This window comes from Agelaius tricolor, unplaced genomic scaffold (genome assembly GCF_023055355.1).
Source record: "Agelaius tricolor isolate 1412-34295 unplaced genomic scaffold, bAgeTri1.0.p SCAF_33, whole genome shotgun sequence".
Lineage (NCBI taxonomy): Eukaryota > Metazoa > Chordata > Aves > Passeriformes > Icteridae > Agelaius > Agelaius tricolor.
Genome location: NW_027269293.1, coordinates 2744610 through 2771395, shown reverse-complemented (window position 1 = coordinate 2771395; position 26786 = coordinate 2744610). Strand labels below are relative to the sequence as shown.

At 53.8% G+C, this 26786-nt stretch overlaps 2 protein-coding genes across 9 annotated transcripts; both read right to left on the bottom strand.

Moving 5' to 3' along the window:
- Positions 1 to 873: 873 nt before the first annotated feature.
- Positions 874 to 6639, bottom strand: PLPP2 (phospholipid phosphatase 2). 2 transcript variants are annotated; one of them, XM_071451658.1, is made up of 6 exons: positions 6475 to 6639; positions 4581 to 4732; positions 3563 to 3840; positions 2826 to 2883; positions 2562 to 2738; positions 874 to 1894 (listed from the first exon to the last, which is right to left on the bottom strand). In XM_071451658.1, exons 2-6 carry the CDS (start codon positions 4614 to 4616, stop codon positions 1757 to 1759), a joined length of 687 nt encoding a protein of 228 aa, XP_071307759.1. In that variant the 5' UTR covers positions 4617 to 4732; positions 6475 to 6639; the 3' UTR covers positions 874 to 1756. The 2 variants fall into 2 exon arrangements, with proteins under 2 accessions (XP_071307759.1, XP_071307757.1); XM_071451656.1 differs by having other exon boundaries at positions 6471 to 6631.
- A 2386-nt stretch (positions 6640 to 9025) lies between these two features.
- On the bottom strand, positions 9026 to 25395 carry MIER2 (MIER family member 2). Of its 7 annotated transcripts, none has more exons than XM_071451634.1 (13): positions 25350 to 25395; positions 20822 to 20909; positions 19490 to 19638; positions 18921 to 19046; positions 18154 to 18277; positions 17402 to 17511; positions 16722 to 16791; positions 15779 to 15945; positions 14841 to 14922; positions 14610 to 14704; positions 13593 to 13825; positions 12579 to 12715; positions 9026 to 11969 (listed from the first exon to the last, which is right to left on the bottom strand). In XM_071451634.1, the coding sequence occupies exons 1-13, from the start codon at positions 25356 to 25358 to the stop codon at positions 11494 to 11496; spliced, it is 1866 nt and encodes a 621-aa protein (XP_071307735.1). In that variant the 5' UTR covers positions 25359 to 25395; the 3' UTR covers positions 9026 to 11493. The 7 variants fall into 7 exon arrangements, with proteins under 7 accessions (XP_071307735.1, XP_071307737.1, XP_071307739.1 ...); XM_071451636.1 differs by having other exon boundaries at positions 13698 to 13825; XM_071451638.1 differs by having other exon boundaries at positions 13722 to 13825.
- Between the last annotated feature and the right edge of the window lie 1391 nt (positions 25396 to 26786).

The following is a 26786-nucleotide window of genomic DNA, read 5'->3' as shown; positions in this document are numbered from 1 at the left end:
CCCCTGGGCAGCAGAGGGACACAGGGCAGCTGCTCCCAGCTCCCTGCCTGCCTTCCCCCAGCCAAGGGAGCTGCAGGCACACGGCGTCACTTTTTCCAAGAGCCTCTCCCTGCTTTCCCTTCCCTCCTCCCGCGCAGAGCACGGCCTCGGAGCTGGGGAGCGCAGGAGGCTCCTGGATCAGGGCAGCACCAGGATGGGCCTGGCTGGGATGGCTCCTGGAGCCCCACGCTGGCCACAGCTCTTCCTCAGCTCCAGCACAACCCTGTGAGTGGTGAATGTGGCACCTCACAGGCAAGGAGCACACCTGGCTTGAGGTCCAGCCCAACTGGGAGAGCGGCTTAGCGGCCCTGACAGCTCCCACATGTCGCAGACATCTTTTATGAAAAATCCTTTCCTTAAGATTTTTCCTCCTGAGAAGCTGAGAGGCCTCAGGAACAAAATGTAAACAATGGTTATCTGCTGCTGTGGAATGCAACAGGTGCATCTGGGATTGGGCTCATGTGGTTGTTTCTAATTAATGGCCAATCACAGCCCAGCTGGTTCAGACAGAGAGCAGAGCCACAAACCTTTGTTACCATTCCTTCCTATTCTACTCTTAGCCAGCCTTCTGATGAAACCTTTTCTTCTATTCTTTTAGTATAGTTTTAATGTAATATATATCATAAAATAATAAATCAAGCCTTCTGAAACATGGAGTCAGATCCTCATCTCTTCCCTCATCCAAGAACCCCTGCAAACACCATCACACCCACCTACAGCTGAGGGGCTTCAGACACCTTTCTCTAGGAAAAGGAAACCCCCAAACACTTCAGCCCCTCCACTCCAAGGCCAGGAGCACCCATGGAAAAAAAGAGAACAGGCCTGACACAGACATTCTTTAAGGATGATCTAATTTAAAAACAACATCATAATGAAAATGCATGTATTTTAAAAAGAGACCCACAGCACTCCAGCGCTGGAGGCAGCCACGTGTCAGTGATGGGACTGCTCTGTACCCATTGCCCCCACTTTCCCAGGACATTTGGACAGCTCCACATCCCCATTTATTTTCCTTTACCACAGAAAATGTCTCCCTAGCCCCGCCACACACCCTAAAGCATCAGCTGAAGCTGCAGGAGGGACAAAGGCTGGAGCAGCAGCTCCTTGCCCAAGCCAGGCATGAAGCAGGCAGGGGGCAAACAGCTCTGGCTCCCAGCACAGCAGAATTGGGCACAGCCAGAGAAGAGCCTGCCCAGGCACCCTCTGCTCACAGCAGCTGCTGGCGGGCAGGGCTGCTCTTAAAGGTAATCAATGGAGCAGAGAAGAGCTCTGGATTGCTTTAATCCTTTCCAAAACACTACAGCCAGCCCAGAAGCCGTCCTGCTCCCTCTGTGCCTGTGAGGATTTGTGCTGGTATGGCTGGATCATTCGACAGGGACAACACACACTCGGGCCAGGCAAGCTCAGCCTTCCCACCCCAGGAGTTTGCTCTTCGCTCAGCGTGGCCAGCCCAATAAATCCACCCCCACGTGCCACCCTCCCCTCCCTCCCCACGGAGGGCTGGGACAGCAGCCTTGGGGTGTGACTCAGGTGCACAGGGTGGGAGGACATCCCCTCCCCATGGGCAGGGTGCTGGCAGCACCACGGGCACGTGGGAGCAGGCAGGGCTGTCCCACTCGTGTCAGTGTCAGCCAGAGGCACCAGAGCCGTGGAGCCAATGGTGAAGGCAGAGGCAGCTGTCCCCAGAGGCAGGAGCACGGCCAGGGGCAGGGCTGGCTCACGGGGCGCCCCTGTAGCTGTAGTGATTGTGGTCAGGGTCAGTCAGGGTCAGGGGCAGGCTGGGTTTGCGCTCCGGGTCCTTCTCCTCGCACTGCCGGGCCGGACGCTGCTTGAAGAAGTCAGAGACGTAGTGAACCTGGGAAAGAGGGGTTGGGGACACCTGTGTCAGGCCAGGCAGGGGCTTGCTGTAGTTTTTATACTTTGTAATACTTCTTAATGATTATGTTTTTGTATCCCCATATCCATATTTTTCCCAAATGGTTTACCCCAGATTGTACCCCCTCCCTCTACCTGTGTAATCCCTCTCCTTTGCTGAGATCATCCCCAAATCCCCACCCTGGCTCTGTGTCAGTCCCCTCCATCTAGAACTTTCCCCCTCCATCTAGAACAATCCCATCCCCTCCATCTAGAACTTTCCTCCAGGACATCGAGTGATCAGCCAGAAGCCAGGGGTCAGCCCCCCAAGTGTTTCTCCATAGGCTGACCTAAATGTCCATTCCCCAGTATCCAAACCTTAATTTTTCTTATTGCTCAGTAAATGTCATCTACTTTATGTTCCCACCTCCCTTTCAATGTAACCTTGGCAGCTCTCCCGGGGCTCTCAGCAGGAGCCCCCTGAGCTGTGGGAGCTCCCAATTTGGATGAACCCCTGCTAAGAGTCAGCCCTTTTATCCTCTACCGATGTCTCTGGTGCCTCTCCTGCTGCAAAGGTGACCAGCCTGGCTGCCCTCAGTCCCCAAGAGAGGGTCCCCCTCCTGTCTGCTGGGGTTCCTGAGGGGCTCCCAGAGGGAGGGGACACTCACAATGAGGACGGCAATGAGAGCCCCCTGCAGCAGCCCCACCAGCACATCGCTCCAGTGGTGTTTGTAGTCGGACACCCGGGTGTAGCCCACGTAGATGGCGAAGGCGATGAGGAGGAACTGGATGGTGGGACGAAGCAGCCGGGCCCATTTCCCCACCAGGCGAGCCTGCACGTAGAGCTGGGGGGCAGAGAAGGGAGGAATCAGCCGGGGCAGGGTTGGGGTGTGCGGGTGTGGGAGCTGTGGGGGCTCTGGCACGGCACTCACCGCCAGGAACATCATGCAGTACATCCCAAAGGAGGAGTGTCCTGAGTAGAAGGACAGTCTGGGGGTAAAAAGGGGATGGGTCAGGACATGAGCGAGTGTAGCCAGGATATTTTCTGAAAAATCCTTTCCTTAGGATTTTTCCTCCCGAGAAGCCGAGAGGCCTCAGGAACAAAATGTAACCAATGGTTATCTGCTGCTGTGGAATGCAACAGGTGCATCTGGGATTGGGCTCATGTGGTTGTTTCTAATTAATGGCCAATCACAGTCCAGCTGTCCAGACTGTCTTGGTCAGTCACAAGCCTTTGTTATCATTCTTTTTCTATTCCTTGCTAGCCTTCTGATGAAATCCTTTCTTCCATTCTTTTAGTATAGGGACTATACTAGTAACTATTTTAATACAAATTTAATATAATATACTATATATTATATATAATATAGTATAGTTTTAGTATAGTTTTAATAGAATATATATAATAAAATAAATAAAAATCAAAATAATCAATAAAATAAATAAAATAAAAAGCAAGCCTTCTGAAACATGGAGTCAACATTCTCATCTCTTCCCTCATCCTAAGACCCCTGTGAACAGCACCACAAGTGAGCCCCCAGCCGGTCCCCACAAGACCCCTGCCCACTCCACAGGCTCTGCCCTGCTGCAGGAGAGCCTCAATACCCATCTGGGGCTGCCACTGTGAGCAGGTGGAAGAGACACATCCCGTGGCACATCCATGGCTCACCTGGACTCGGTGACATTCCTGCTCTCTCCCTGGCACACATTCTCCAGCTGCACATAGATGGAGCAGTTCACCTTGGACCAGTCAGGGTTGCACACAGCCAGGAAGTTTGGCCTCAGACGGCCGATCATGTACTTGGCCAGGTCGGTCAGGGACTGGCTGATGGCCCCCCCGAAGAGAAAGGTCCCAACCACCTTGTAGAGGGCAGCCAGGTAATTGTTGTATTCGGATTTGGAGTAGAGACGCTCAGTGTAGACCAGGTACGCCTCCCCTGATGAGATCTGCAGGGAGCAGGGGGGAGAGGTGAGGGCTGGGGGCTATGAGCTATCACAGGCATCTTTTATGAAAAATCCTTTCCTTAGGTTTTTTTCTCCTGAGAAGCTGAGAGGCTTCAAGAACAAAATGTAAACCATGGTTATCTGCTGCTGTGGAATGCAACAGGTGGATCTTTGATTAGCCCATGTCGGTTGTTTCTAATTAATGGCCAATCACAGCCCAGCTGGCTCGGACAGAGAGCCCAAGCCACAAGCCTTTGTTATCATTCTTTCTTTTTCTATTCTTAGCCAGCCTCCTGATGAAATCCTTTCTTCTATTCCTTTAGTATAATTTTAATATAATATATATAATAAAATAATAAATCAGCTTTCTGAAACATGGAGTCACATCCTCATCTCTTCCCTCATCCTCAGACCCCTGTGAACACCATCACAATGAGCAGCTCCCCAGGGTGCAGAGGTGAGGGCTGGGGGCTCTGAGCAGCTCCCCAGGGGTGCAGGATGCTCTGGCTCTGTGGCAGAGCATCCACCCTGGCATCCACCTGCACAGGAGCCCACAGACCCTCTCTCCACCCCTGTGGGATGGGGCTCTCCCCACTCCAGTACGAGTTCCTGCCCCCAGGCAGAGCAGGGCTCAAGCTGAGGGTGTTCCTGCCCTTCCAGAGCTCTGGAGGCAGCTGTGCTGGGCTCCAGCTTCCAGACCCAACACAGCCCTGTCCTGGAGGGAAGGGGTGGCAGTTCCTTACAATGATAACAGTGCAGCTGATGGTGACCCCGGCCATGAGGCTGTGGGTGATGGTGTCTGCCTTGTAGGGGTAGCGGATGGAGTCATCGTTGCAGTAGAAGCCTCGCTTGTAGGGGGAGTTCACCAGAGTCAGGATGATGAAGGGCAGAGACGCTGCAAGGCACAGAGAGGTGAGGACTGGGGACAGCAGCCAGCACACAGCACCAGCCACCTCTCACCCCTAAGTCTCTGCTCCTTGATGCCAGGGAGGGATCCCCCCACAAGGATGCAGTCCTGAGCCACCTGTACCCAGGGCAGCAGGACCTGAACCCACCAGTGCGCTGCCCTGAGAGCGATAGGGCCCTATCAGAGCTCACAGATGCCTGCAGCACCCAGATACCACAGGAGACAGCCACAAACGGGCACCCACAGAGCCCCCAGGGCTGCCCCGCTCCTCCCCAGGCACAGCAGGGGCAAGGCCTGATCCTGTGCCCTCTCCTCACACTGCCCAGCCTGGGGAGGCAGAGCTGATAAAATTAACGAGCACGGGCGTCTTGTAAACGTGTTTTACAGCAGGGAAGGGCCCCCAGATGGTCCCAGCAGAGCCCTCACAGCAGCTCCGGGAGAGCCAGTGCTGGGAGATGCTGAACATGACCCAGTCCCGGCACAGAGGGACTCCCCTGCACTCGGCTTGCTCCCCTCATCCTCCTGTCAGCCTCTCCTCTCGCCCAGCTCCTGCGGGCTCTGCAGAGGGGCTGCACTGCCCGCTCAGCCTGGGCAAGGAGGATTTTCCACCCAGCACGCTGGGGCAGCTGCGAGCTCACGCAGGACGGAACTACCCCCAGATCCCGAGGGGTTCTGGGGTCTGTGCCCCGCACATCACCCGTGCCAGCCCCCGCTGGAACGCACCCCCTGCCCCATCCCTGCTCAGGGACAGCCAAGGACGAGCCCCAGGACGCTCCCCAGGGAAGCGGCCCCCCCGCTCCAGAGGCCACCTTAGGCCGGGCTCCTCTCCCAGTTCCGCCTTTCCCGGTGGTTTCCGCCTCCCCTTGTTCCTCCGTCTCCCGGGAGCCCGCACCTTTGTCCCCGCCCGTCCCCGCCCCGGGGGTCCCGCGCTCACCGAGCGAACGGCAGCGAGCGCGGGGATGAAGCACCGGGGGCTGCCCCGCCACCCCCGCCGGGGGCAGGGAACCGGCCCCAGTCCCTCCTCCCTCCCCGCACACCTCAGACGTCCATTTTCAGCTCAAATTAGACACCAATTTTCTTTCTGGATAATTTCATCCTCCAAAAAAAGCTCCCCTAAAAATATAAAGCACCGACCGGCCCACAGGAGGGGAAACCGGGACCCGGCCTCTGCCCCCGCCCCGCAGCCGGGGAAGCTCCAGCCGCGATCCCGATCCGGGCCTTTATTTTTAGTCCGTCTTAATTCGATACTTCCTTGCGGCACTTTTAGAAACATTTCCCCGCACTGGGGGGAGCAGAGGGGGTCCTGGAAGGGGCGCCCCGAACCCACCGGCCCCGCTCCGTCCCGCGGAGCGCCGGGCAGGCGGCCAGGGCGGCGGCGGAGCCGTCCCGGTGCCGCCCGAGCCGAGGGACCCTCCCGCAGCGTCCCGGACAGCGACGGACCGGGCTCCCACCCCCCCCCGAGGGACCGTGCCCGGAAAAGGGAACGGCCCCGAGAACCGGGACCCCCGAGGGAGCCCGGTAGGGCTGGGGCGGGAGGCGCCCGCGCCGCCGGTGGCTCCCGGTGGAGGCCCGGAGCTCCGGACATCGCCGGGCAGGTGCCGGACACCGGGCAGAGCGCGGCGGGACGGCGGAGCCCCGGTACCTCCCGCGGACCCGGCCCCAGCCCAGCCCCACCGGAGCCGCTCCGGAGCCGCCCGCGGCGGGGGCGCCGGCACGGAGCCCTCACCGACCGCCAGGCACAGCACGTCGAGCGCCACGAAGACCTTCCTGCGCTCCATCCCGCAGCCGCTGCGGCCCCGCGGCCCGGCCCCGCGCCTCACATGGCCCGGAACGGCGCGGGCCCGGCCGGGAGGTAAAGTCCAGGCGGGGCGGGGCGGGGCGGAGCGGGGCCCGGTGCCCCCGCCCAGGGCCGGGGCGGGGCGGGAGCGGCGGGCCCGGGGCAGGTGTGGGGCTCGGTGGGGCAGGGACCCCTCTGGACCCAAACCCCGCTCGCTCCCCGCCGCTTTCTGGGGCTCCGTTCCGGTGTCCGCGGCTCCGGCCCTCCCGAGTCCCCCGGTGCCCACCCCGCCTGGCTCGGCTCCCTACCGAGGGGAAGGGGGAGAAGAAAGCGAGCGAGGCCACTGTGGGAGCCTCTCGAGTCCCACCCGCCTCGGGGCTATGTCCCGAGGAGAAAAAAAAAGGGGCAAAAAAGGAAAATTCTGCCCCTGAAATGTGCTGGTTGCGCTGGCGGGGGTTTGTGCAGACGGGGCAAACCGGCTTGGCTCGGTGGCGAGATGGGTTCTGAGGGGAAGCAGGGACGTCCAGGAGCCTGTGGATACAGCAGACACCGGGGTGAGCACACGGGGTGAGCTGATTTAGCCGCTGAGATATTTGGCTGTATTTCCTGAGCTTCCGACGTCCTGGGGGCTCCCGGTGCTTCCCGTTGGGTTTGGGGACATGCTGAAACCCAGAATGGGGACAGGAGCAATGGCTGGAGCACAGCAATTCCCCGGTGGGAGCAGGGACAGTCGCATCCCGGCTGTTTGCTCCAGGCCGGATGTCGGGAAGGAAACAAATAACACAGAAACCACCCATGGCTGATAACTGCGGGTGATTGAAGCGCAGCTGAGCGGCCTGTGCAGAATGTCAAGGCTGTTTGTGGGAAGCCGAGAGCTGGAAATACTCTCGAGTTCCAGGAGAGGGGACAGAACCACGGGGCAGCTTTCCCTGCCCTGATGTGCCCCGGTGCAGCCTCCTCCGGTGCCACGGGGGCCCTGGCACACCGCTCGGGCAGGATTTGCCCCACACACGCTGCCTGCAGACCCCGAGCAAACAACTGAGAGCCCCGAGGAAGGAGAGCTGGGGGGATGCCCAGGCTGTGTCGAGGAGCAGATGAGAAGATTAAGACGCTCCGGGCCGGGGCACCGTGGGGACAGAGATGTGACAGCGCGGGGCTCCGAGCACACGGCACGGACCAGGGGAAGCTCCGCGCGGCCCCGCACGGTTTTACCCCACGGGAGCCCGGGGCTGCGGGTGGTGCCGCCCGGCCCGGCCCGGCCCGGTCCCGGGGGTGGCGCGGGCGGAGCGGGGCCCGGGCGGGTCCCGGGGGGCGCGGGCGGGCCCGGGCGCGGCGCGGTGTCGCCCTCTGCCGTCCGAGCGCCGCCGCTGCAGCCGGGTCCGGGGGGCGGCGGAATCCAGCCCAGACCCTGCCCCGGAACACGGGGGGTTCCAGAATCCAGCCCAGACCCTGCCCCGGAGCCTGAGGAACTGCGGAATCCAGCCCAGACCCTGCCCCGGAGCACGGGGGACTCCAGAATCCAGCCCAGACCCTGCCCCGGAACACGGGGGGCTCCAGAATCCAGCCCAGACCCTGCCCCGGAGCACGGGGGGCGGCGGAATCCAGCCCGGACCCTGCCCCGGAGCACGGGGGACTCCAGAATCCAGCCCGGACTCTGCCCCGGAGCACGGGGGGCTCCAGAATCCAGCCCAGACCCTGCCCCGGAACACGGGGGGCTCCAGAATCCAGCCCGGACCCTGCCCCCGAGCCCGGGGAACTGCAGAATCCGGCCGGGACCCTGTCCCCGTGGTGTTTAGAGCCCGCAGGATCCGGTCCTGCCGCTCTCACCGCCTCGGAAGCAGCGCTCGGGTCACACAGGGCCGAAACCAGAGTTTGGTGCCGAAGGATGCAATGGAGGGAGCGCAGTCCCAGCCGAAGGCTCCAACCCGCGGTTCCCGCTGCTCGTCGGGGCCTCGAGGAAGGGAGGAACCCGCCCCCGTCCCTCCGGCCCTGGGCTGTGCCCATCTCGTACCCAGCTCTGCGAGGCAGAGCTGGAACCCTCAGGGCAGCCCCGGGACAGGCAGAGCCAGGCACAAGCAGGAGAAGAGAATTTAGGGAGGCTGTGATGGAACAGAGGGACTGTGGTGGGGAAACACACTGCAGTTACAGCAGTAACACTCCACGTGCCTCTAGGAGCTTTTTCTGGTTGAAGTTTGGAGGCACCCCTGCCTCTCAACACTCCAGACCTGGCACAGGCTGCCCGGGGTTTTAGAGGATTTGGGGGCACCTGTGAGAGGAACCAACAGCTCCCTCCAGCTGCAGCATGGGAAGGGAAAAACTCTGGGCCTCCTCCTAGGCTGGGATGGCATCCCTGGCACAGGGAATCCTGGCCTGCCTGGAGGAGAGCGCTTGTGGAGGGCAGGAGAGGATCAGACAGTAGAGGCAGGGACCTCTATTCTTATTTTGCCATCATTATACACTGTACTGTTGCTTCTTGGCCTCCAAAAAGAAGACAGACTTCTGGCTCACTTTCAAATTAGGGTTTTAATTAAATAAATAACGGCGAGGGGTCTTCAAGGCAGTGTCACTTCACAGTGTAGGGCTGGGGGGCAAGGGAGAAAAGAGTCCAGCATTGGGAGCGGCTCAAAGTGAATGTGCTTTGAAAGAAGGAAAAAAGAAAACCCCAACCAAAAAAAAAAAAAAAAAAACAACCAGAACCAAACCCCCTCCCTGTCCCAGCCTTTCTCACCCCTTTCCCTCAAAGTTATGTGGAAAAAGCGCTGCACTCATGTTGAAAGACCCCATGCAAATCTGTAAACAACACTGAAGGACATCGAGAGATTTCTGCCTCAGCCAGCTCCCCTCTCCTTTCACTAGGGCTTGAAATAAACCAAAAGAAAGAATGGTTTCAGGAAAAGTAAGAATGTTCTCAGCCTATGGAGGAGATGCCAAGGCCTGGCCCTCCCTGGGAGGGCTGCCTGTGCTCTCACCCTGCCTCCTCTTCTCCCTTCAGCCAAGGAGCTTCCTCTCAGCCCCAAAAAGGGGAATCACAGCCTGGGCAGTTCCACTATGGAGCAGGCACTCGTGTTTGCTCTCTGTTCCCAGGAGCAGCTGGAGGAGAGGCCTCTGCTCAGCACCTCTGGCTGACAAAGCCATGCCTGGGGCTCAGCACCTCCCAGCACAGAGCTGGGCACCAAAGCAAACCCCTGCCAAAGCACACAGACCAATCTGGGCCTTGGGAGATGAGACAAGGTCTAATCCTGACATCCCATGGGGCTGTTTGATGCTGCCTCCCTGCTCCTGCTGCAGGGCTGGGCACAACTTCCCAGAGCCAGGTAAAAGGAGGCTGCAGCCTCCTGGGTTTAGGTACCTGCCCAATCCACTGCAGCAGAGCCAAGTGCACAATCCCAGCCCCAAATCCTCCACCAAAACCCTCAACTCAAGCCCCTTCCCAGCTGCAGAGCACAGCTGGAGGTAACACAGCTCTGTCTGCACCAGAGCCTTGCCCAGCAGGTGAGCAGAGAGAATTCCCTGCATGGGAAAAGGGGAATGGGAACACACCGAGCCAGGGGCCAGCCCCACACCTGCAACACACCTGGCAAGTGAAGCAGCTTTGGACTCCAGCACAGCCAAGGACAGGCTCCTGTGGCTCTGCACAGCACCTGGCACCTTCCATGGCAGGAAGGACACACTTTGCTCTCAGCACAGCCTGTTTTGTGGCACAGGGATGCTGTGGGACTCCCCTGCCTGGGACTGTGCTAGCACCCAGATCCTGGGACCCACCCAGATCCTTAGCACCCACATGCTGGGAGCTAAGCAACTTCCTCCCTCTGCTGACACACTGTTGGAACAAACTGGGAAGTTACAGATGTTTTCACCTGCATTCTACCCTCTGGCACTTCAGCCCAGACAAGATCAGGTCACCCCCTGCCAGCAGCAGCACCACAGTTCTTGGCCAGCAGCACTCTGAGTTCAGAACCTCCTGTTACTCCCCACAGAAATTCTCCCTGGCCCAGCATTGCTCAGGAAGGTGAGAAGGACCTGAGTGCACACGATGCTGCTGCACTCACAGCATCCCCTTCCAAAACCTGACAGTTCTGCCCAAGGGCTGGGCCAGGCTGTCCCACCTGCAGCTGGTGGAGAGTCAGGAACCCATGGCTGCTGCCAGAGCTCCTGGCATGAGAGCCCAGCTGCTGTCATGGTCCTTAGGGGCCAGCTTGTCCCATTCCTCTCTCTAAAGCCTGGGATAGTGTCCCAGGCAGGACTCAAGGTGACACTGCCAGCCAGGCCACCTTTCCCTGAGCCTGCTGTGGTCCCAGGGGCTGTGCACAGGTGACAGGAGATGTCCTAGATTATTTTCCCCCCTCCAGCATATCCAAAGCACTTGTCAGCATCATGACCCCCTTACTCACTGCTCCCAGCAGTGTTTGCATCCCATGAGCAGCTGTGTGTCTGTCCTGAGCCATGGCTGCTGGGAGGAGGACAGGGTGAGGGGCTCCTACTGCAGCACGCTGCCCGTGGAGGGAGGATCAGCCTCCCTTGGCATCACCGTGCCCATCTCTGCAGGAAACTGCCCTGCAGCCCTCCCAGGCTCTCAGACCCCCAGCCTGCACCCTCACCATGATGGTGACACATCTCTCTTCTCAAAGCACCTCAGACTGTCCCCGCTGGGGCCAAGGGACACGGCCCCATCCCGAGGCAGGGGCTCTCTGAGCAGACTGGCATCACCCAGGGTGACACATGGTCAGCACAGGACGGGGGTGAGGGACCTCCCCACTCAGGAAAGCCAGCCACCACTTTGCACAACTGTGTCAGGATACACTGGAGCAGAAAGGTGTTTGGTTTCACTGTAGCCTTGGATCAAGGAGGATGGAAAGACGGATTCCGACCGACAGCTCCAAACTGTCCCTACAGGACAGTGGAAGTTCCAGAATTTCACTCAGTCAGGTCAAAGTCCTTGCTGGGTCTGTGACAAATTGGTGACTGGAGACTTTCACTGTGACAGAGGCTCTGAGCGAGCCACAGGTGCTGGGCAAGCCTGATGAGCAGTCAGGAAAGTATTTACATCTCCGATGCTGATGAGACCGAAATCCGTGACCGATAAGGACACTTGAGCAGGGGCCACCACTGCCTCAGGGTCTCTGTCCAAATCCACAGCACCAGCAATTAAAGGCAACCCCTCATTAATGTCTGCAGGGAGAGTGAAGTCCATGGTTATTGTCTCACCAGAGTTCTGCAACGTTTCCTGCTTCTCTGCCAGTCCTGGTGCCACGGGTGGCAAAGCAAAGAGCTCGGGCTCAGAGGGGGTGACAGAGTGACGTGGGCAGGGCACAGGGACAGCCCCCGAGGGCGTCTCCTCCGAGGGGTCAAAGGAGCAGTTTGCCTCCGAGGGGGTGCTGCATTCATAGCCCTGCCCTGACTCACTGATGCTGCCCAGGCTGCAGGCTGTGCTCTCCACACTCAGGGGCTCTGCTCAGGTGTGGGGACAGAGAGAGGGACAAGGAAAAGAAAGTCACAGTGAGTCCACAATGCCCAAACACCCAAGAGTATTTGTTAGATGGCACAAATGTTTCTTTGTTACAGCAACCAAGATTCCCCCATCAGCCCCTACCGAGGGAAGGCAAGATGCCCACAGCAGATGGGAGGCCATCAGTGTTTCTATGGAAATTAAAGGAAACCTCACAGACACACTGCAAGATAAGCCAAACCCTAAATCCTATCCCCTCGTGCCAACAACCCCTGGGAGCTGCCCACACAAAGCTTTCATCTGTAGTAGGACAGCGAGGGAATGAACCCATGTGGGGCTCCCTGCAGATCTTCTCACAGCTTTCACTGTGTGTGAGAGCAGCTTGCACCTGACTTCTGAGGCCTTAAGGCAGCCTCTGGAGGAGCTGCCCGTGTCAGGGCTTTGGAAGCAGTTCATCCAGGTGCCCAGGGCATGATCCTTTTGTTTTGGGAATGACCTAGGCCACCCCTCCAAGCCTACAACTGTTTTACAGTCACCCCTGGTCAATGCAGAGACAGACAAGACTCCTGCTGACACCAAAACCCCATGGCAAAGAGACAAAAAGGAATTACCTGTGCTCTCAATTGCTATCTGATCCTGCCCAAAGTGAGCATCCAGGCAGCCAGCTGCAGAGGGAATTGGTGGGGAGCTCCGAGAACGACTCGTGTTTTCCACTTCAACCCCATCCAGGTCATTGTCAGTGAAATCCCTGTGAGGAAACAGAGAGAGCCTTGCCACCACCTGCTGAGCAGAGAGATGCAGGCAGCAGAAAGGGTGACTGGGATTAAAACCCATCCACAAATAAAGCAGGATTGTAGAGACACCACTAGAATGAATGTTCATCCCTCCCTGCTCTCAGAGCCCTGAGGAGGTGATCTCAGTGTGGCCAAGACCAGCCCAGGATAAACCAAAATGGGCTCTCCAGCTTCCTAAAGAGCTCTGCCCCCAATTCTGTGAGCCTCAGCCTGTTGCAAAGGGAAATAAATACATGAACAAACACTCAGGAACACCCAGATTCATGGAACGACTGCGGTGGGTCCTCAGTGTGACAGCAAAGAGCAAGTGATGAGAATATATTTTCCCACCCTGGGAAGATTTAAGATTTCAGGTATTTTCCTGTCTTGCATCAGAATTAAAAAAAAAAAAAAAAATTCTAAGCCTTCATCTGATGTTTTTAATTGATTCAGCTTCAATATTTCATTTTGACCTATTAAGAGATTTCCGTTTCAACCTTTTTGAAAAGGTGTATTTTGAAAAGTACTTTCTGTAATTAGCATACATTTCAAAGGGAAGAATTTGCCTCAAAGGGAAATTAATTCAGGTTCCAAACCACCAAAAATAAGTGCATTTTTGAATTTAAATAGCTCCCTTCCCAAAACCTCATCAAACTGAGTTCTTTCACCAAGTCAGCTCTGAATCCCTGTCCCCAGCCTTTTGTGGATGCGTTTGTCTGAAACAAAACTACTTTTGACACACAGAAAAGGACAAGAAAGTCCAGAATTCTTTGATCTTCCCTCCCCACACCAAGTGAGTGTTTGTGCTCTGAGAACACCCCGTGCATCCCTCCATCCTCCCACCCCAGAAACCTTCTGGAGAAGAAAGCGCAGTCTGTTAAGCGGAGGTGCTTTGCAGCAGGAATCTTCACTGGGAGGTTAATATTACTAATTTTAGTGTGAGAATATTCCACGCACGTGGCTCCAGGGTGGAGGACGTACTTCTTCCTTCCTAGACGAGTCTGCTGAGTGAAGTAGTCATAACGTTCTGATTTTTTCCACATGTAATAATACTCCACGCACTCGCCCACCGACCGCGTGCGGACCTGAGGAGAAACAGCCCAGTCAGGACAGCCCAACCCCATCCCTTGCATCTCCTGGAGCAAGGAGCTATCTTCCCATTTAACCAGCACAGAAAATTAGAAGTGCATTACAGTGATTTACATTGCTATGGACACATTGCTGCAGAACAGAAGCACGTACTGAGGTTTCCGAGGTGGCCAGAGAAAGAAACTCCCCACAGCACACAGCTGCTGTCACAGACCCCTGTGGGCCACACACACTCGTGCAGGACTTTCCTGTGCTTCCAGCAGCAGCACACTTAGCAGAGAGAGCAAACCTGCATCCATTGTCACTGGCCAGCGTCAACATGCCTACAATTAACCAGTGGTAGAACTGGACTCTCTGGTTCTGCCAACTCCCAGCACAGCAGCATGTCCCGGGGCCCAGCTCTCCCTACAACAGCATCTGCCATTCTAGAGGACCCCAGGGGACTTTACGAAACATCCACATGCTCAACTCACTCATTCACAGAAGTACTGCAAGGGCTGAGAGTTTGGAAAGAACTTTTGAGACTCCAGAAAGGGCTAATCAGTAATTAACTGACATCACTCATGCAGGTCAGTGGTGTTTGTGACTTCTCCCACCTGGAAAATAAGGCAGAGCAGGGCAGTGAACAGCCCATCACCTGCTGGCATGAGTCAACACAAAGCCTGGGATTGGAACTCGGCCATCCTGAACTCCCTGTGTCAGCCCAGGCCCAAAACACACCTGTGGTGCCCAAGCACCTTCCTCCTTCCCCTGCTCCTCACCTGGGGGGAGCAGCCTTACCTTGTTGGCTTGGATAAGGTGAAAGTTTTTCCCATGGACCCTAAAGCCATGTTCAAAATTTCTACATTCTTCCTCGCTCCAGGCACAAAGCTCATCTGTAGCAGAAAGAGAGAGTTGGGGGAGATGTAAGGGAAGAGTTGGGGGAGATGGAAAGGAAGAGTTGGGGGAGATGGAAAGAATCTAGAAAGAGTTTTATGTGCCATAATGAACCCAAAAAAGGGGGGTCCTCACCTCTGATAACCTTCACGTTGAACCGTAACCTCCTCAGTGCCTCTTCTGCATTGAAGTTGCATTTCACCAGCTCATACAAAGCCTGGGGAACAGGAGGAAATCACTCCCAGCACCTACCTGAGCAACACACCACAAACCAGCCCACTCATGACTCACATTTGTCTCATAAAACTTGCATTTCCCAGGAGCCACCTTGCTGCTAACCCCAACTTGACCATCAGCAGAGATTACCCCACTTTTTAAGGCACTGGATTACAAATCCTGGCACTCAACAGATGCAATGCCACCAGAATCTAACCTGGCTAGCTTGAAGTAAACACAGCTGCTCTGAAATCTGCTGACTGTCTCAGTCTTCCCAATGGGAAGGTAACCAACCTCCCCCAGTGCACAGCTGGGCACACACCCTTATAGGAATGTGCCCCTTGTTGATGGAGTGACAAAACTATCCTTTGTCCCCTTAAAAAGGAAATAAGTTCAGAAGTTTCTCTCTTCAATTAGGTGAAAAGACATCTCATAGGACTTGGGGGACTTCAACTGGACTGAAGCCAAATGTCCCCACCTAAGCAACTTGCTAGAAAAAGAAGAGAACAAAGAAACCAATGGCTTTTGTGAGGAGTTTTACCAGGAGCAAGAATCTCTTGCCCTGACTCAGTTTTTCTCTGTAAATTTTGCCTTTTATTAAAACTTTTTTGCTTCCAACACTACCATAGAACCCATCCTATTGCTTTTATGCCTTCTAAGATAGCTGAGCTATCTTGGGTGTGAAATAAATCTCCAAAAGCTTATGAGACCTGTCTCGAGGAGACCCACGTTTCACACCCTCGCTTACCCATCAGGATCACAGGAGTTTGACCACATTCTGCCCTCTGTAGGGAACATGGCACTGTTGGGCCAGCACCAGCTGGGTCTGTGTGGGCTGCAGGAAGCCCTGAGCTCACCTGCTCGTTGTCCTTGACCACCTCTCCCTCTGGCAGGCTGCTGCCAGCCAGCTCGTCCCACTGCCGCTTCACAGCTCGGTACAGGAACTCTTCCACCTCCCTCTCAGGGAGGATGTTTGGGTCCCAAAGCAGCTGATCTTCATTCTCATAGGCTAACAGAAAAAGCACTGAAATAAGATAATCAAACAGAGAATTCTGCTGCTTTTTGAGAAGTGGTCTGCATGGACATGCATGGGGGAGACAGAGGAGGGAGGGAATCTTTGCTTGCTTGCTCCAATTTGGCACCAGAGATGACAAACATCTCTCAAGGCACTGCCTGTTCCCTCCTGATTTTGGAGGCAGATAAGCTCTTTATATCTCTTTTAGGGCCTTTGGCACGGGCTCAGCTTGCTTCCATTGTTTCAGAAAGGTTGGCTGACAAAAGTTTTTGTTATCATATTCTCAAAGATTGCTGTTTTGATTAATTAATCCTGGCAAATAAAGACTGTTTTAGCTTTCTTGTCCAGAAGCTCAACAAGCTGGCACTCATACTGTACTCATTATTGGACACAATCTGCAAATCAAGGCACCTCTGTCTACTCTGCAGACATCCCAAAATCAGGAACAGATCATCTCCAGGGAGCACTGGAGGTGCTCACTACTTAAGGAAGATGTCAGAATAAATCAGAGCATCCCCAGATGGGTGTTCCTTCTCTTTGGCAACAGCTGAGACCCCCTCCTGCAAACCTGTCACACCAACCCAGTTCTCAGTGAGCTCCACCAATTCTGTCCCTGTGTTCCCATCCCCATTAACTCAGGCTTGTTTCAGCCAGTAAATCTGAATGTCAGCACTGAAAGCTGCCCAGCCTGGAGATCCAGAGCAGGACTGGAGATCCAGAGCCCATCAGAACCCCCTGCCAGCAGCCCCACTCCCAGCCCAGGCACAAAGGAGAGGCTGCCTTACCTTTTTGCCTGTGCCTGTTTAAACGGAGGATGGGAACAGTGGCCTGGTACTGAGGTCCAACCATGATCTCCTGAAATCCCACAACAGAGAGGTGAGAAAATTGAAATGGGAAATGCTCCATGCAGGCTGTACTTCATGATTTAGGGGCTACACCACTACAAGGCTGATTTATTTCCTGGTAGCCCCCTCTGTCACTATTGTTTCTAGTGAACCCTGACTATTTTATAGGGTAACTAAGAAGATTTATTACCAACCAGATGATAGTGTGGGGACCTTCAGCATTTACATAGTTTTAATGTAAAGGATCTATGACAAGCAGCTGAGGTTGGAAATAAAGCAATGCAGAGGTTCTCCTGCAACCTTAACAGCCAGGATGAATTTGGAAGCCTGCTCCTCTCTTTAGAAAGATGTTTCCCCCTCAGTGAATCCTGCTGGGAATGCTGCACAGCATTTCACCTTTATAGGCCTACAGGCTGCAGATTTAATTTAGGCACAACAGACTTCCCTATCTGACACAGAAGATGATTTCAAGCTTGTATTAAAAACCCCTCTTGTAACCCACATCTGCCACTGCCCCCCACAAAATGCAAGGCATCAAGAAGCCAACTGGGGAAATAACACAGTGCTTGGGTGTCATGGATTTTTCCAATTCAAGAGCCCCCCTTCCCAAGGTCATTTACCTTCTTACACTCATTGGATGGGATGGAATCCACCTCTGAGTCCTCAGCCATGGAGGAAGCACATGGTGATGAACATGGCTCTTTGTCTTCATCAGCAAGGAAGTTGTTTGCTTTGTGGGAAAGGAAAAGATCTGTAGTTAGGAATTTTTTATTCTATTCCTTTACATTCCCTCTCCTTCCCTTCGTTTTCTGTCCTAAAGTCCCTTTCAGCATGGACTACAGTGACAACTTACCTGTATTTTAATTTTCTCACTTTAAGTAAAAGAATTTGGACACTTGCCACATGGATGGCCAACTTGGGGAAGCTCAGACTCCTTATTATTGCAAGACAGCAGAAGAAATAACATCACTTCATGCAGAGTCCCTGTCACGTGCTTTGGCTTCCCACATATTCCAACATTTAGAAACTGCCACAATCCATCACTCCATTACTACTACTGAATTTATTCACTTGTAGAGGTGTCAGATGAGGTACTGATCTTTCAGACTGCAATTACAGCAGGCAGCAAAACAATTCCCACTCTCTCTCTGAGTATTCTGAGAAAATTCTCCCCTCATCCCACTGCTCATCAACGCTCTGTCCTGTCCTACCCAAAGCCCGGTAACGCCTCTGCCATGCAGACAGTCCCTAGGAGGAAAAGTGGAAAATCTGATGTCAGGAGACTGACAAAATTAAGAGAAGCATTCTCACCCTCCCCTGCAAATCATATGTAAAAGTGAACAGCAGCTACTTAGGAACTAGTGACACATACAGCCAGGCTGGTTTGGGAATAAGTCCGAAGCATCGTGGGACGTGACGGATGGAGTCAGATCGTCAGCTGAAGATTGTGTCTCCTCCTCTTCTTCCCCTGAAAGCAAATCCTTCGCTATTTGTTCCTTTTAACAACAACAAGAAAGTGAAAAATATTTTTAAATTAAAAATATATATATACCAGGGGGAGTGAGGCCTAGAGTAAAAACATTTTTGGCCAGCAGTGGTCACATCCACAGAGCTTTTCACCCTCCCACAGCTTGTCCAAAGACAGATTTCTCTCTCACACTCCCACCACACCCAGACTATTTTCCCTAGAAGCACTTTAACAAGTGTCATGAGTGGCTTCCTATGGAAGTCAGACAGTATGAGCAAGCATCCTTTTCTGTAGAGCTGCACTCACAGCAAATATCTCAAAGATCCTGAAGGAGAAAGAAAGAAAAAAAAACCCAACTCCCCCCCCCCAAAATAAACCCCGCTTTCTACAGACTCGAGCTAGAACAAGAGGAGCAGTGGCTTCATACAAACTTTGAAGATACAAACTGGCTCTTGACACACCCCCATCAATGTAAAATACTTGTAACCAAAGCTCCATACAGAGTTTCTATATTTTGAAACAGATATCCTTTGTCCCTTCTTCTCTAAACACTCCACACTCCTGTTTCTGCACCTGGTGTTCCCCAGAACTAGGCAGGCCCCTTCCAACCCCTCTGAAATGGGGGGAACCTCAAGCCCATGTGCAGACAGCAGGCAGAGAGCTGCTCTCACCTTATCCAGAGTCATGTCAGGGAGGTTGGGAGTGATGTCATTGCTCTCACTGTCCTGCTCCGAGATGGGATCTGATGCCTCATAGCCATACAGTGCAAGCAGCTCCTCAAATGGCATTTCACTGCTCTGAGCAAGAGGAGAACAAAGCTGCATCAGGAAGAGAACAACCACAAGAGCACCACAGCAGCTGGAACACAGAGAGGGCAGCTCAGCTCCTCTGGGGGCTCTGAGCAGCCTCAGGGGACACTGTTGGGACCCACTGTAACCTGTGCCTCTCAAAGGTCTGGAAAAGCCAGGAACTTTCACCCCAAAGCATTTTAAAAATACCTTTATCTTTTATTCTAGATTTCAAACAGGTGAAAGATGCCAGACAGCACAAGTGTATTTAAACAGAGGGAGGGGAGCAGCAAATCCCTGTACCTGCCTTGTGCCTGGCCTGAAGGGACCCTCCCTGTCACCAAGAGCAGTTTGTGTTCCACTGAGACCACCCACAGCTGCAGTCAGGGCTTCACACAGCAAACAACCAAACCCTCCAGGTAATTTCCCTTCCCCTCCCCTGCTGCCTTTACCTGAGAGGCACTGAAACTCTTCTCCAGCTCTTCTAAAGATTTCTGCTTCTCCTGAGTATCATCTTCCTCCCTTTCTTCCCTCACACCATAGTTCTGGGAAAGGATCTCTGCCAGGTTCAGTCGATGATCAGCTGAGCCCATTGACACAACTGCAGGGATCAGAAGGAGTTGGACACTAGCACCACCATGGAGCACATCCTGAGATGCAACCACAAAGCCAGGGATGATCCCTTCTTGTGTGTGTGCAGACATGATAAGCCAGAGGAAGAGATTAGGCAGAACAGAGGGGAACAGAGATCACAACTGGCAGCAGTCACTTCATCAGCACAAAGGTTCTGTGCACAGTTGAGTCCCACAGCTGACTGGAAGCTGAATCTGAAGCTTTTCTGAGTATTTGTGTCTCACTCCTCACTGGATTCTCACAATATGTGTGCACACACTGCAGCCTTTCCTTCACCTGGGGGCATTTTTAGGGTAATCTCCCCTTACTCAAGGTAATCACCCCTTACTCAAGGTAATCTCCCCTTACTCAAGGTAATCTCCCCTTACTCAAGAATGGCCAAAGGGACACCTGCAGGAGCTTTGGCACCACCCCTTACTCAAGAATGGCCAAATATTTCTTTTTATCTCCTACTTTCATGGATTTCCCTCTCTCCCTGCAGCCCCATGAGATGCTTTTCTGGGATTGCTGCCAGTGCCATTGCACCTTGGCCAGGGCCTTACCTGCCATGACCACGCTTGCAATGAGGATAAATCCTATGAAATCTGGGAAGGGGTCTTGGGATACATCAATAAAAGTGAGGGGAAAATGGGGGGAAAGGGTAATCACTCTTTACTCAAGGTAATCTCCCCTTACTCAAGGTAATCTCCCCTTACTCAAGAATGGCCAAAGGGACACCTGTAGGAGCTTTGGCATCACTTCTTACTCAAGAATGGCCAAATATTCCTTTTTATCTCCTACTTTCATGGATTTCCCCTTATCCCTTCTCCCTCCCCACAGCCCCATGAGATGCTTTTCTGCTTGCAATGAGGATAAATCCTGTGAAATCTGGGAAGGGGTCTTGGGATACATCAATAAAAGTGAGGGAAAAATCAGGGAAAAGGGGCAATCACCCCTTACTCAAAGTAATCACCCCTTACTCGAGAAGAAGAGTGGCCAAATGAACACCTGTAGGAGCTTTGGCAGCTTTAAGCCTCTCCTCCTCAGTCCAACAGCATGGGAATCAACCAGCAGGCTGGGGAGGTGTTGCAAGGAGAAGGGAATTGATCACAGAAACTTTGTTTCCTCGGGAAAGCAGAGCAAGAGGCAGAGGGAGGGGAGGCTGGAGGTACCTGCAGCGCTCTGAAGGGAGGGCTCTCCAGGACATAGACCACGGGCTGGGTATGGAACCACCCTGGGGCTCTGCCGGCCAACAGAGGCCTTCAGGAAAAGAGAAGAAATGGTTGAGACAGCTCTCCTTAAAAAACACCACCTTTCCACCCACCTCACCCCACCAGCAAATGCAATTTAAGTTCAAAACAAAAGTTACCTCAGAGGGCAGGGTTAGGAACTGTGCTGTTCAAAAGGGCTCCTCACCTTCCCTCAGTCCATACATTTCCATTCCATCTATTCTACCTCCAGCACTCTGCTCACTGCTTATCCCCCCACCAGTTTGAGATCTCAGACCTTTGTAAACCACTTCAACTAAGGAGCTGGAGCCTCAGGTGTTATTTTAAACACACACACTGTGTCTGAGCACAGCAGTTTTAGGGTCTGACCCTTCAGGGAGCAGCCAGCCACAACATCCTGGCTCCTCCCTGATGCTTCACTGCACCCAGGAGCAAGGAAACAGCAGAGAAGGGGCCTGGAAGGACCAGGAGTGGCACAGGTGAGGTGGGAGAGGCAGAGCCTCAGAACAGGCACCTGCAGGGTGGCATTTGGTGCCAGGTCCCAAGTTCAGGCAGCAGCAGGGGCTGAGGAAAACAACCCAGACAGAACATCTGCTGCTCCTCACGCTGCTGTGCCTGCCACTTGCTTTTCATCCAGTTCAGCCCAGCAGGGAGCAAACAGGTAAACAACCAAAGCTTTTGGGTGACTGACAGCACCTGAGTGCAGAAGAAAATCCCAGAGTCAGTCTCCCAGTGGCATCTCTGTGGGATACTCAGCCACCAACAATCTCAGCACCATCACTCCTCACTTATTCAGCTGGAGCCAGGACATTTACAGCCTTCCACAGGAGCCTCTCACGATTTATTTAAGAAAACACAGTACAGCTTCACATTAAAATCTGTCCTCTAACAACAAAGCAAAGCATTCACCACAAAAAGCCACCACAGACTGTGAGTTCTGAGTTCCTTCAGCTACCAACATGCAGACTGGAAATTCCATGATAACCAAGAAGATGCCTCCAGTCCACCATCCCCCAGAATAAACCCCCAGAGACCACTCTGGCTCCAGACAGAGCCCTGCAACCATGCCCACAAAAAGAGAAGGGAGAAGTTATGGGATGATGAAAGGAGAAGGGGACAGACTCCATTTTGAGGATGGTCATACCAGGAAATGGCTCTGTAAGTCAGGAAAGTGTCAATGTGCCTTTGTTGGGCTTTGCTGGAATGTGACCAAGCACAAAACCCTCTTGGAGAAATCCTTCCAAGCAAACAAACATGGTTTCATGGAAGGGGTGGGGTGTGCCCTGACTCCTTCCAGGTCTTGGAGAACCTGCAGAACTCAGATTTGGTCAGGCAATGATCTGTAGATCAATGGTACCTCCTTGCCTGGGGATCAATAAAGCCTCTGAAAACAAAGATTGTTGGCATGGATGGGCTGGCTTGAAAAGGTCTCAAGAATACCTCAGGAACAATGAGATCTCCTGTTAATAATCAGGTGCTGAAAGGAAGAGGATTGGCCACTGCAACATCGTGACAATTCCACAACTAATCAAGAGTTTAGTGCTCCAAAGCAGTAACAGAGCACCAGAGCAATGGAATCACCATGGAATAACCAGCACTGCTCTGCTGGGGCTGAGAAAACAAGAAACAAGTGACAAACAAAGAAAATGGTCCATTCCATGTCCTATTTGAACAATCCCTCAGATTACTCACAAATCCACAGAAACAAGAGTCAAAGGAATAGAAGAGAAAGGCAGGCCTGGCTTAAAAACTCAGCTGATGACAGAATATTTCTGATCTCCCTGATTACCAGTGCCATGGGATGTGGAGTTACTTGGCCTAAAGGTGAGGTAGGTGCAGCCTGACACTTCAAATCCAACATCCAGCCAAAGCAAATGGCCCATTCCATGTCCTATTTGAACACATGTGGGATACAACAATCCCTCAGATTACTCACAAATCCAGAAGAAACAAGAGTCAAAGGAATAGAAGAGAAAGGCTTGAAAATGCAGCTGAGGACAGAATATTTTGGTTGCCCATTCTATGCCCAAATCTGAACACACATGGGACAGAACAATCCCTCAGATTACTCACAAATCCAGAAGAAACAAGAATCAAAGGAATAAAAGAGAAAGGCAGGCTTGGCTTAAAAATGCAACTGATATTTCTGATCTCCCTGATTACCAATGCCATGGGATGTGGAGTTATTTGGCCTAAAGGTGAGGTAGGTGCAGCCTGACACTTCAAATCCAACATCCAGCCAAAGCAAATGGCCCATTCCATGCTCAAATTTGAACACACATGGAACAGAACAATCCCTCAGGCTACTCACAAACCCAGAAGAAACAAGAGTCAAAGGAATAGAAGAGAAAGGCTTAAAAATGCAGCTGAGGACAGAATATTTCTGATTTCCCCGATCACCAATGCCATGGGAGTTACTTGGGCTGAAGGTGAGGTAGGTGCAGCCCAACTCTTCTGCCTCCTGTGTGATGTTTGAATTTGAAATGCAAGAGCCTGGCATGCACCAGAAACACAGAGAACAGTTCTGGGCCAGGGTGTCACTGCTCCTGCTGCTGGGGAGGGATTCCATGAGTTATTCTCCAGTTATTCTCCCAGTGCACTGTGATCCTGGAAATTGGCTCCTATGCCCATGGGGCATTGAATCTTGGGGGGGCAAAAAAGGAGATTAAATTCCTTTAATTTCACTTTCCCATCCCCAGCATTGTTTTCCTCCTGCCAGCTTCTGCTGCTCAGGCATAGGAGTAACTTTCCTCTCAGAAGTTACACTGAGGTTGTAACTACTCACTCTCATGTTTGTAGTTCTGGGTGACTCCTGCACTCCCTCCTGAGGTGTGGACTCAAGGCTTTGAGCACGTGGAACGAAGCTCAGCCATCATTTAGGACACACAGAGGCAGGGTCTGAGCTTTAGCCCTGACAAAGTTGTTACCCAGTGTGAGGCCAGTTGTATCTACCCTGAGAAAACCTTCCAGACTGAAATCACTCTTGCAAAAAAGTGAGGGAAAAAACCAAAATTCCCCTTTCCAGTGCCACCTTTTAATAACTAACATCGTTTCCTGAGCCAGTCTAACACATATTTCAGATTCAGTGAGAAACCTTCCTGCTTGCTCTGCCTCGTGCACACTCCTTGGCCATGGGGCCATTTTCCACAAACCCCAGCTGTAGCCAGGGAGGGAAACAGATTTGTCCTGCAAGTTCTGTCTCTGCAAAACCAAAGAATGAACAGATGACACAACACACAGCCCACCTTGTGCACTGCCCAGGAAGATCAGGGCCCCACCACACCTGTGCAGAGATGCTCCACACCCAAAGCTCACCCAAGAGACAATGCCAGCTCCTGGATGTCCCCTGAGCTCTCTGAGCTGGGCAGGCTGCTGAGGCACCACTCTGACCCAAAAACGTGCCCAAACAACTCTTTGGCACAAGGGAATGCAACAAGCTTGGTGCTCCACCAAAGGCCAAAGCATGGTGGCCAGGTCAAACAGACTTTCCTCGTGTAGAACACTGAAATATCCTGGAAGAGAAGCCCTGCCCTGGGACAAGATGCTGTCACAGCCAGTGGGGACCTGAGATCCTGCCACAGAGTACCTCAAAGTCTTCCCCTTGTACGTCTTGTTCCATCTTGTGGCCACCATGAGGGTCATGCCACAGAAATGAAGTGTGCATGTGTCACAGCAACCATCACAACAGGTCAAGGATGTTTGAGGGACATGGCAAGGCTCGATGGGCAATGGCAGCTCAAAGAGCAATGGAGCAATGGCAGAAACATTTCAGCACAAGACACCAAGGCAAACACGATGGAGCAAAAACATTTCAGCACAAGACACCAAGGCAAACGTGACATGGCAATAGGGGAGGGCAGTGGGGAGTCCCCACCTGGTCCCTCTTTACTTCTGGCCCCTAGGCAAGGTGGTGAGAACCATCCCGGCCACCCAAACCAACATTTCCCGACACCTTCCCCACCCTCTGCCATTCCCAGCATCCTGACCTCACTGCTCAGGCCGCCTCTCACCTCAGAGCCCCCTCCAACAGCTCCACACCCCTGGGCCCGGCTCCAGCCACCCCAAACCGCTGCCGGCTCCTGCCGGGCCACAGCCCCGGGGCTCCCGCTCCGCTCTGCCCCCGGGCCTTTCCCGCAGCCCCCGGCCCCTCACGCCTCTCTCCGCCGCCCTCAGGCCGCGGGGTCCCCGCGCCGGCGCCGCCCGCTCCCGCCCAGGAGCCTCTTCCCGTGCCGTCCCCGCCCGGCCCCGCCGCCCCCGCCCCTCGGCCCGCTGCCGCCCAGGCCCTCGGCGTCCCCCCGGCCCGAGGGCCCCCGCCCCGGTGGCCCGCGCCGGCCCATCACCCCGCTGGCTGCCTCCGGACGGCGGCCCCGGGCGGGCGCGGCTCGGCGGTCCCGGTGTTCCCGTGTTCCCGCCCGCCCGGCCGGGAGCGGCCCCGGGCCCGGCGCGACCCCGGCGGCGTCTCCGCGCTCACCTCCGCCATGGCCGAGCGCGAGCGGCAGGGGGCGCGGGCCCCGGATGCGGCGGCGGCCGCTGATTGGCTGCGGGGGCGGGGGCGGGGCCAGGCCCGGGGCGGTCTGAGGGGCTCCGGCTCGGGGGCCGCAGTTGGGGTTCGGCCGGGCTCGGTGCAGGTTCGGGGTCGGGGTCTGGTGTTGTCTCTTCTTGTTTTTCCTTGTCTGTCCCTGCGGAGCGGCCACGGAGGGAAGGGTGTGGAGGCTGCACGCTGCCGCTGCCCCCAGCAATGCTCCCTGAGTACCGGCCGGGCCGTTTGGTCGCTGCCGGGACCGCCGCTGTGAGGCCCCGCGGGGGCCGGTCCCCCTCTCCTGGGCCGGGTCCCTCGGGCCGCCAGCCGGGACAGGCGGTGGAAGGGCCCAGGGATACAGCGGGGACCGCACAGGCCAGAGGAAAACCGTGCTCACAATTCCCGGCCTGCCTCAGGTATCACAGAGCTTGAACGTCCAGGAAACACTTTGAGGGATACTCACTGGTCACTCTTGTGAAAAACGCCAATCAGTTGTTTTTAAAATTTTAAAAGTTTAATAGTAATAAAATGGTTATAAAAATAGTAATACAATCAGAGTAATAATAATTTGGACAATTTGAATTACGACAATATGAGACAATAGAGACAAAGAGTTACGGACAGTCCAGGTACCCTTTTCTGGGCAGCACAAGGCCAAAAAAGGACACAGTTAACAGAGGATTAACCCTTAAAAACAACAGCCTGTTGCATATTCATACATCTCATATATGATGCATAAATTCCATTCAAACACAGCATTCTGTCTGGCCAGTGTCAACTTCTTCCTCCTGATCCTGATGGTGTCTTCAAGGCTGAGCGAGGTGGGAAGAAGTTTATTTTTTCTGATAAGAGCAATAAATTCTTTTTCTCTGAAAGATTCAGGTGCCCTGTGGCTGCTATCTCAGTGCGAGTCCTTTCTTTAGAAAAAGTATCCTACATAGCATGGTTTCTATTTTAATTTTTTAATTTCTATTTTAACATTTTGTTATAACCTAAAACTATGTTTACCACACTACTTAAGAGAATTAATACAGCATCACTTTCTAACACAACACATACAATACTCATTTGAATATTTGCGTAAAGCCAATCATAAAAATAGGCATTTTTCACCCAGCACAAGGAAGGAATCCAGGGATTCCTGAAGTGAATGGCCCTGCCATGCTCCCCTCCATCCCCACAGCCCCTCGGGGACCCCCTGACCCCTCAGGGACTCCTGGCTGAGCCAGCAAGGCCGGCCTGTGGTGGTGTTTGAGGGTGTCCAGGATGAGGGAAGAGATGAGAATCTTGACTCCATGTTTCAGAAGGCTGATTCATTATTTTTTGATATATATTATATTAAAAGAAAATTATATACTAAAACTATACTAATGAAAGAGACAAAGGAGA